The following is a 10847-nucleotide window of genomic DNA, read 5'->3' on the forward strand; positions in this document are numbered from 1 at the left end:
TTCTCTGATTTTCCCTCAAGTGCTTTTTTTTTTTTTTTTTTTTATTGAAGCCCCACTCTTCCTCTCATTCTCGTTTTCTTGCTTCTGAAAGTTCACACTGTGTACTGTTAAACTGTAAGTAGTGAGAATGTCAATGCGCAAAGCAGCAACCACGTCATTCCACAATTAGTTCATCGCTGCAGCCTTCGAAACGTCAAACTAATTTGGTCCAGAATATTCACAGTGTCATTAAATGTTAGTGTAGCTGTCTGTCCTTCCATTGTGTCTGTCTGTCTGCCTGGCTCTTTCATCTAGCCAGTCTCTCTCACTCTTTCTCTCTCTCTCTCTCTCATGAATTACCAATGTGCCTCGCTCTTGCCACCTGCAGGAGAAGGAGAAGAAGTACATGCTGCAGGTGGATAACCTGAAGCTGAGGGATGTGGAGAAAGGCTTCATGTCCAGCAAGCATATCTTTGCCCTCTTCAACACTGAACAAAGGTTACGCACTTTACACACATTCACAGAAACACACACACTCACATTAAACGTGCATAGGAATGCATGCATTCACACACACACACACACACACACACACACACACATATAGGACATGTGTCCATACAGGTTTGGAGGGACAGACTCTTAGAAGTAATCACTCAATAAATTTGTGTTTCTCCTGAGACTTAAAAAAAACGACCTGTCTGCAGTTTCAGTGTCATGAGCTGCTTTACTGTAACTCATCTGAACATTTCATGATTCATTTCTATCTGAAATTCCCCTGTGAAAATGACTCTAAATGTCCCGTGGTGATCTGCCAATAGGGAATGGAATTTTTTTTTTAGCTTACACATGATTTAGATCATTTAGATGACAAAGCTTGGGTGGAAACAGAATAATATATGAAAATCTGAGAAAGAACATGAAGTGCCTTGTTTAGCAGACTTGTTTTGTGCTGAGTGTATTTTTTTTTTTTTTTTTTTTTTTTTTGTCCACAGGAATGTGTATAAAGATTACCGTCAGCTGGAGCTGGCCTGTGAGACTCAGGAGGATGTTGATGGATGGAAGGCCTCTTTCCTCAGGGCTGGAGTTTATCCTGAACGAGTGACGGTGGGACACACGCACAGCAACACACTAGATTGTGTTTTTTTTTTTTTCTGTTTGTAACCAGAAACAGCAAATATAAAAGCCAAATGTGGGAAACACAAACATTATAAATGAATTATACTTTTGCCAGAGGCATGATTAGACTCAAAAGGTGTGGATAGTGAAATTAATATTTTCAGACCATAAACATAAGAACACATAACGGTGTTAGTAACATGATCTTCAGAAATGTTTAAAACATACTTCAACACATTCTTACACATCCTTAACTGTCACGTATAAAATTAATAATCTTTTGTATGTTTTGTCCTTCAATTGTCAGTCATTGTCTTGTAAAAATGGTCTTTTTTCTGTTTCTATGTCTTTCTCATAATTTCTATCCTCTCACAATGTCTGATGTCATCTGTCGCTTTTGGATCTTCTAGGAGAAGGAAGGGAAGGTATGTTATTTTGCTCTTGGTGTCCATCATTTCTCCTCATCATCTTTGTGCCTTCTAAGGGCCACTTCAGCCATAAACAATAATGACTATGATAATGAGTAAATCCTAATTTGAATGATATAATATTTTTGTGCTGGCTATCAAATTTGACCCTGATTAGCTTTGATGATGATTCATGTAGTTCTTCCCTCATCCTGCGTTACTGGCTGCCAGTAATACTCATTCAGCATAATAACTAGACCAGCAATTAAACCTTTGAAACCTCAGCAAATTGGCTTGATTTCTGGGAAAGAGGCAGTAAGCGACTTTGCGAGAAATGATCAAAAACTTTGCAAGAAATTAGTAGAAGGTTGCAAGGAAATGACTAGGAAATTAGAAAAAAAAAAAGGAAAAGATATGAAATTAAGCAACCAAAATTGAAAAAAAAAACCCTGAAAATTAGCCTGTAACAGAATTTTAAATACAATATGATAATAAATATAACCGTAGTTTGTTAGGAATTTTTCTTTTTTGGATAATTTTTCCATTATTTTTCTTTTTTTCTGTGTTCAGATGCCTTTCACAAGCATTTAAATACAAGAAATCTGACATCCATCGAGGTTTCAAAGGGTTAAATGAGTCAGTGCTGTATAACCGATGAGAGACTATGTTCTACATAAAATCAGCAATCCTACCGTAATTTGCCTTTTTTCAGTAGGTGTGCTGATAAGGCATTGACATCAAAAGACCTTTTAACTTTTGACTTTGACTTTTCTTGTATGAGTTGTCCTTCCCTCTCTGTTCTGTGCTGTCTCACTTTGATCTTCTTTGATGAGCTCCTTTTCTCCAGCTTTTACTCATTCAAGTCAAACGTCTCTCTCAAACTCTCTCTCCTGCCCTGCGGCGTCTACCTTTGTCAATTCTGTCCCCCTCTCCTCCTGTATCCTCTGCCTGTCCCCCATCCCTGTCCCCAGGGTGATGGCGGAGATGAGAATGGTTCAGACTTCACACACAGCATGGACCCGCAGCTGGAGCGGCAGGTAGAGACCATTCGTAACCTGGTCGACTCCTACATGGCCATCGTCAATAAGACCGTCCGCGACCTGATGCCGAAGACCATCATGCATCTCATGATCAACAATGTGAGTCCTCAGTGGGTCTTGAACATTAAATATTAAACACGTTGGATGTCTGCTCATGAAACCCAACAGTAGATGAACTTGACCATGTGTTGCAAGTCTGTCCTCTGCCCATTTTTCAGTAAAGAGCATTCTGTTTTTTTTGTTTGTTTGTTTTGTTTTGTTTTTTGTATTTGTTTTGTTTCACAGTGTAATTGAACTGTGTGAAATATATCCATGATCCATCATGAATATCCATTATATCCATGATTTTATATTTATTTTTTCATGAGTGAGGATTTCCCTTTTTCATTCATTTGAAATGTCTTCATTGAAACTGATGCACCAGAAAAACCTACTTTGACAACATTTTATCTAAAAGCTACTGCAAGGATTTTCTCTTTTCACATCCATTTCTAGTCAGGATATTTACCATTTCATATTTAGCATAAGTGATCAGTTCGGAGACAAAAGCAAACAATAGACAAACTTTTAGGTATTAAAAACTAAAATTCATTTCAAATTTATTTTAAAAAAATATTTTTCTGATTGGGATGATTTGTAATTTTCACCCATGAGTCGTTCTGTGTCCCTCTGCAGACGAAGGACTTCATCAATGCGGAGCTGCTGGCCCAGCTGTACTCCTGCGGTGACCAGAACTCGCTGATGGAGGAGTCGCAGGAGCAGGCTCAGCACCGCGATGAGATGCTGCGGATGTACTACGCCCTGCGAGAGGCGCTCGGCATCATCGGTGACATCAGCACGTCCACCATAAGCACTTCCATGCCGCCGCCTGTGGATGACTCCTGGCTGCAGGTGCAGCGTGGCGGCTCTGGAGGAAGGTAAGGACCACGAGGAAGAAGGGATGGATGGACAGAGAAATAGTAGTTAAAGGATACTGACAAGAACAGGTGAAGTGAGAGATGGACAGAGAATGAAAGGTTGGCGTGAAGATTTATTGACTAATGGAGCGGTCATTGTTGGATGGCTTGATGAATAGGGGAACAGATGGACAGATGAATGGATCAGTGAACGAATTATGGTGGTTGAGGGGATGATGGATTGATTTTGTGATGTGGAAACTGTTGTGCAAGAGGAACTGACAGTAGATAAATGAGGCTAAGAGGAGATAAATAAAGAGTAGCTAAACCCCAAATCCAAGTGACTTTGTATTGTAGAAGAAGAAAGGAGCAACAACAGGGAAGTAGAAATGTGGGGGCAAACAAGTGCGTTATGATGATTCTAATGAGTGACCTTCTGTGTGGTAGTGTACCTGATGAGTTTGGGAAGTCACTGGTTTTATTATTTTATTATTATTTATCGTTTTACTGAACTGACCTGAACTGAATTGAATTGAACTGACCTAGTTTGCTTTGGCTACACAAGTTGGATAAAATATACTTACAATCACAAGAACTGGTTAAAATGCACAATACACACACAAGTAATAAATATATGGGTATGTGCTGTAAACTTAAAAAAAAACAAAAAAAAAAACATGAATGCTGTTTATTTATCTGCTGATGTTTTGACTGATGATATAGTGAGAATACATATGAGAAAATGTTTTTACTTTATGTTGCTATGGACATCTGCTAAATGACATAATATAATGAAATGTAATGGACTGTACTGTGCTGTAACATTTTGTTTTGTGATTGATGGTTGATCAGTCTACTTGGGCTTATTCTATGTAAAAGCCTTTGAAATGTGTTTTTGGTGATGAAGGGCTGTATAAATAAACTTGACTTGTCCTCCAGGTCTCCTGCTACCAGTCCAACTCCAAACCGCAGGGCCCCACCGGGGCCCCCGGCCCGCCCAGGCTCTCGTGGGCCGCCACCTGGGCCTCCTCCAGCTGGGGGACCTCCAGTCCCCTCTCGCCCGGGGTCGTCCCCCGACCCTTACAGTGGGCCCCCACCCACCGTGCCCTCCAGGCCTAACCGCGCACCTCCAAGTGTGCCGAGGTAAGATAAAAGACAGAAGGCCCTTCTACTTCAAAACAGATCCTCTTGGCACCCGTGTACAGCCCAGCAGGTTTCACAGGGATGTTAACGATCAAAAGTTTATCAGAAACAAACTAAACAGAAATAGACATGGGCATGAGCCGTCCAAGCTGAAGTGTGAATGCTCTCTGTTGCTAAGGGGGATGTGAAGACACCTGGATGAGGGGATGAAGGAGGTAAATAAATGTGAGGAGCTCTTCTTGTGATAGAGGGTAGATAAATAGATGAATAGATTGATAGAAATCCCAAAATAGAGCGATGGGTAGATAATGGTAAACTGTTATGAGCAACAGATGTCGTCGATAGATGTGTTTTCTGACAGGGAATAGAAAAAAGCAAAGTCTTTCATTGTTAATTAGAACCAAGGTGTTTGGGTATGCAAACTGTCTGTGCTCGTCAGCTGTTACTTAGATTTTTAAGATCAGTGAATGTGTCATAAGTCAGTAAACCATCAGAGTTGCACCCTCTTTCACTTTCTGCCACCACCACTAACTTTCAGCACACTTTCCAGCATCACAAACGCAACGCTTTCACACATCAGTGGACTCGTCACTGTCCTCGTCCCTCAAACCTTTTTTTTTTTTTTTTTTTTAAAGTCAGTACACATCCAGAGGAGACTCAAGAAGCAAAGTGTTTCTCTACAGTACTCCACCTTTCTGTTCTCCATTTATCTGCCTTTGCACCAATAATGTTTGCTTTGTGTGTGCCTGTGATTGTGAGCTAGCTAAAGTTTTTATGTGGACCAATTCAGTGTCCAGTGGTGATCAGGGCAGCAGCTTGCCTTTTTTACTGTGGGAGACACACGTCGCCGGGCAAGGCTCTCGCTCAAAGACAGCCTCCAAAATTTCTGAAATCACATCTGATATATGAATTGGACATTATCAACTTGTGCATCCCGTTTTGGCCTCCCAGCAGTTTCCTGCGTTGTGATTTGGTCCTGAGTGAGAGCTGAGCACTCGTGACGTCGGTCGCTTCCTGCACTGTAACCTATCTGTTTGTTTGCACTCCTTTCCTCTTCTCCTCCTCCTCCTCCTGCTCTTCATCCCTCTCTCTTCCTCACCACACCCCTATCCCTGCGTATGACTATGGTTCCTGTTACAGAATCACTATCACTGACCAATGAGGATTAACGTTTCTGGTACGTTTGGTACTACTCACCATCGTCATCACCACTTTTTCTTCCTTCTCTTCCTCTTAGACGGCATCCGCTCACCGCATGTCTATTCCTCCCTCTCACGTTTCTTTTTTCTTTTCTCAGAGCACTGCCTTAACAGAGCACTGCATGGGCAAACACACACCCGGTTCAGAGGCTGTGTGTTTGCATCACTGTGTGAGCTGATTTCGATCAAGGCCCTTTGCAGTAGCTGTAGGTTTATGCTTGTTTATTGAAGGGCTATCAGCGTGTCAAGGTGGGAAATTATGTTGTGAAAGAAATTTCAAAGAAAGGGATTATAAACACACAGCTGTATACACATGCAGACACACACACACACACACACACACACACACACACACATGACAGCAGCCACAGGGTGGACAGACTGCAATTCAGATCCAAATTTTCAAATTGCAAAGCTCAAAGGTTGTTGTGGGTTTTGTGTCAGTGTTGTATGTCTATGCCATGACATCTCACCCATCCCTAACTTTATATTTGAGTGTCTGGTGTCGTCCTTCATATTAATAGTACATGTCTCTGTGGACTGCTGGTGAAAGTGTTGGTTTTACCCAATACATGTCCCTCCTTCTAACATATGGTGGATTCTAATGTCTCGAAGCTTCAATAATCAGTTGACTCAGTTGGAAATAATCCATTTACACATCCATGTGGAATGCACAGCAACTAAGACATACCAATGCCTATAGAGAGAGAAAGCCAACCCATGGCATTTGACTGCTGGGAGACAAAAAAAAAAAAAAGAGTGCAGTACAGTTGTTTGGACATTAGGGGTAGTGCGGAGCACTTGCTAAATGGTATAATACATGGTAGTCAATGGGGCTCAATGCTATAAAGTGATCACTTCATTTGATCCGAAATTTCTGGACTAAGTATTTCTTCTTAAATTCTATTGCTGCCAGGTTTTTAGCAAAGCCACCTTCCATTTTAACACCATGGGATTCCTGATAGGAGCTACATTGACACAGATCCATAAAGTCAGCTGTATAAACATGCTGCATGGTGTCATCAGAGCAACCTGGCAGGTGGAAATGGAGCAACGCCGCCCTCATTTGGCCCCGACTGCACCCGCCACATTACTTGCATTGTGGTCATGTTAACTGAGTCTTAAGAAATATATCTCTGTGATGTCGGCTGTGTTTCGCACCGGGTTTCTTCCATGTGTTGTCTCATGGTGTAAGAGGTTTGTCGATGTCAGTGTACGTATTTTTTGTGGGCGTGCACATGTGCATGAATTTACCCATGTGTCAATACATGGGTGCCCCTAAATAATGATGCATAAACAGTCTAAACAGCTGGTGTGTGTCTATGCAGACTAAGCATAGCCGTGACTAAGAATGCAACCCTCGTCAACAACACTAACCCTAACCTTTCCCCATCCTCTCTCTCTATGTGTGTGTGTGTGTTGTCCTTGGCAGTCGGAGACCCCCACCTTCTCCAACCCACTAGAGCTCTGAGTCCTTCCCTCCCTCCCAAGTCCCACCCACCCACCCACCTCTGGATGAGAGGCCATGGACAACAGCGCCACCTACCTACCGTTCTGTACCACACCAGACCTGAGTTGGCTCCCTTCTCCTGCTCCTACTACTGCTCCCCAACTAGAGGCCACATATCCCTCCCTTTCTCTCTCTCCCTCTCTCTCTCCCTCTTGGCCGCACCCTCACACACACACACACACACACACACACATATGCAAAAAGCGCAAAACACTCACACACACACATGCATGACTGAAGTACAGACACTGTACCCTCAGAATATAAATTACTTGAACTCTGTAGAGCAAATAGACCACAAATGTGTGTGTGTGTGTGTATGCACATACACAAGCATGCATACACACACACAATCTCGTCATACATACACATGCACGTGCACATGCTCAAACACACAAAATGTAAGTGCTTACTTTTAAACTTTAAAAGGGGGGGGGGTGGCAGGGTGGTTATGCATATTTAGCATGAATAAAAGGGTCATGTAATACTTGCTGAGGTCTTATATTTCATTTCCACTCGGTATTCCTGGCTGCTAATTTAGTTGTTTGATCTCATTAACATTTTGTGATTTTTTTTTTTTTTTTTAAATGTCTAGTGTTTTTTTTTTTTTTTTTTTTAATTTTCTTCATGTTGATTTCCCTTTTATATTGATTAAACCTCTTAACGGAGGTGATGCATTGCATTGTCCAAGCTGGACTGGACAGGATGAGACAACTGCATCTTCAAAAACTCTCTGTGTGTTTTTTTTTTTTTTTTTTTTTTTTTTTGTTATTCTTGATCATATCAGGATCATGATCAGTGGTTGCGCCCAAAATCACAGGCGAGGACACACTTTTACACACAATCAGTCTTTATCTCGCCCAGCATGGGGAGGGGGGCAGCCTTTGCACTAAAAAACTAAACATCCAAAGAGAAAAGCCTGTACACAGCTCAATATTTAAGTTAGAAGTTCAATACATTATGGTATTTATTAAACAGTTTTTAACCAGCTATTCCAAGATATGTATAGATATGATTAATTCAAACTGATGTCTCCTCACCTTTATGATTTTGGGGTTTCTCTCATTAATCTCTCACTTGTTCACATCCCACATAATCTCTTGCTTCATTCCCTCTCTATTTCTTCTTTTCTTATGGAACAGCCGGCCAAACAAGGGCGGGCCCTCCCGCCCCGAGAGCCCCCTGCCGCCATTCGAGTCGTAGAAGACCCCACCCTCACATTTCCCATAACTGTCTTCCTATGACCTCCTCTCTTTCAAACATCATCCCGTCACTGGCCACACCAGCCCATGAAACAGACTGCCCCTCTATCATTCACTCAGTCACCTCACCAACGCTCCGTGAGGGAGGAGAGCGTAGACGAAAAGCAGGGGAACAGAATGAGAAGACGCCTACAAGACGCTCTCCTCTCTCTCACGTACCTGGATGGACAGACAGCCAGTGTCTCTCCATCCTCCTTTTCTTCCTCTCTCTCCTTGCAGTAGGATGGAAGGAGCCGTGATCACCTGTGAAAACTTCTGGATCTCTGGCCCTGCTGTAGCGGCCAGAAGGCCTCACTGCCGCTCATGAATTGAACTGTCTGTTGTGTAACTGCTTACCGTCTCGTCCACCTGTATCTGAACGGCACGCAAAACTGTCCAGCTAGCTGTTAAATCCCACACACTCAGCTGTATAAACGTCTTTCACACAATTTCCCGACATGAAAACAATAAGACATGCTGTTGTCTGTGCTTCCACAGGACCTATGCAATACCAGAGCAGTGGTGTCACAAAGAAAAACGTTTCCCCAAATCAGATTTGTGGCTGAAAGAGGTGCTTCTGATGGTCCTTTTCCCACCACCACCTCCTCTCCTTTTCAACCTACTTCCTCATTAATGAAGCTGCATTACTTTAGTGAGGCGGGATCTAAATAGGAAGTGCAATATGTATCCTTCTTGGATGGCCGATTGGCAGCCACTTGCCCACCAATCACAAAAGAAACAGGATAAACGATTTCGTTTGAGAGGAGGGGGGAGTCGCACCCTTTCTTTATTCAGAGATTTGGAAGAAGGCTCCTCATGTAAGGTGCTGAGGCTGTGACAGGGAAGATATTTAAAAATATCGTCTGAAATATTAGTGTTTCTACGTAGTTATATTACTTAATGTAGAAGGGTTGATGCATAAAATGTCTTATATACATATGGACACAGGAACAATGACATTTTTGTCATGATTTATGATGTCATCTCTTCCTTTTCTTTTTTTCCCCTTTCTTTTTTCCTCTCTCAGTGGTCACGGGGGTGAGTGAGACCACCAACAACCCCAAACAATGATTGTCTATGCATAAAAACACACCTGAACACTGACATGCTCCATCCACTTCCCTGCTGTGTCTGAGAGGCTGTGAGTTGACCTCCCTTATTGGACCCATTTCTGTCATCTAACTGTTGTCACTTATCAGTGTGGTATGTGCTAATATGACACCTGTTGATGGTAACATTACCCAAAAAATACCAAGTACCACCAGACATAGCAACATCACCCTTATCTGTACCTCCATTTGTCATTCTTCCCCATTTCAAAAATCCACCTGATACCTGCTACACTTCAGTGACCCTTTTGAATCTTAGTAATCCATGACTGCAACACAAACACAGCAAAGCATATTATAATTATTATTTAAGAGTAAATAGTTTATTATGGACATATCTTTAACGTGTTATGTATATGTGTGGTGCATCTTATGGGACTTGTACTTCCACTGTCTAGAGAATTTAGTCTGCAATGTATGAAACTACTGAATATTAAATTATTATGAGTACATGATGAGTATAAGGACAGGATATATTTAAAAAAAAAATGTGCAAAAAAAGGAATAAAGTGATGTATGTGGGAGTTGACAGGCTGTTTGTAGACGGGGGGGCAGATTTTTTTTTTCTTTTGTTTTCTCGTCCCTCTGACTGTGTGTGTAGAGGAGAGATGGGGGGAGGGACGGTGTGAATGTGTGAACTCTGTCCTGCTGCAGAACCCGAGTCCTGCATCTTATTCAAACTGCTGTGAATGGATTAATGACTTTATCCTGCAGGGCCGCTGTGCTTTATCAACACATTAAACATTTCAGTGTACTGAACCGAGCTTGTCTTTGCTTGTTTCCCCCCTTACATGGTAGCATACATTAACATGGAACTCAACACCCACCTGAATAGCCTGAACTTCTGAGTGTTAATTTGAGAAAGTATGTACATCATCATCCAACACAGTAAGATAATGACTAATCAACAGTAAGAAATGTATAATCAGGCTAAAAAGGTAATTGTAGCCTATGTACAGATGTGGCTGTGTGTATTGCAGTTAGGATTTGTCCTTGCCCCATCAATATGAAATTAATTGGTAATAATGAACCAGTCCAAAATAACTGCCAGATCTGTTATGTAACATTTTTATGCATTTAAATTAAGAGCACTTTTTCTGTAGATCATGACTCCTGAAGCAAGATGCCACTTTATAAGATATAACATTTAGCTTTATAACAAAGTTAAAGTCTGATATGATTTAATTATCCTCTACAAGTGTTT

The 10847-nt window shown here is 41.6% G+C and overlaps 1 protein-coding gene across 4 annotated transcripts in view; it reads left to right on the top strand.

The window, feature by feature from the left end:
* The window catches only part of dnm1a (dynamin 1a), a 61794-nt gene extending 51392 nt beyond the window's left edge, over positions 1-10402 (top strand). For 2 of the 4 annotated variants that reach the window (XM_030064604.1, XM_030064606.1), the window contains 7 exons: positions 368-477; positions 975-1086; positions 1509-1523; positions 2477-2644; positions 3221-3462; positions 4381-4584; positions 9562-10402. In XM_030064604.1, coding sequence (XP_029920464.1) covers positions 368-477; positions 975-1086; positions 1509-1523; positions 2477-2644; positions 3221-3462; positions 4381-4584; positions 9562-9580 — 870 coding nt within the window. In that variant the 3' untranslated portion in view covers positions 9581-10402. The other 2 variants (XM_030064605.1, XM_030064607.1) reach the window with 2 other exon arrangements.
* Positions 10403-10847: the final 445 nt, after the last annotated feature.

The sequence above is a fragment of the Myripristis murdjan genome, chromosome 12 (assembly GCF_902150065.1).
Source record: "Myripristis murdjan chromosome 12, fMyrMur1.1, whole genome shotgun sequence".
NCBI classification, from domain to species: Eukaryota; Metazoa; Chordata; class Actinopteri; order Holocentriformes; family Holocentridae; genus Myripristis; species Myripristis murdjan.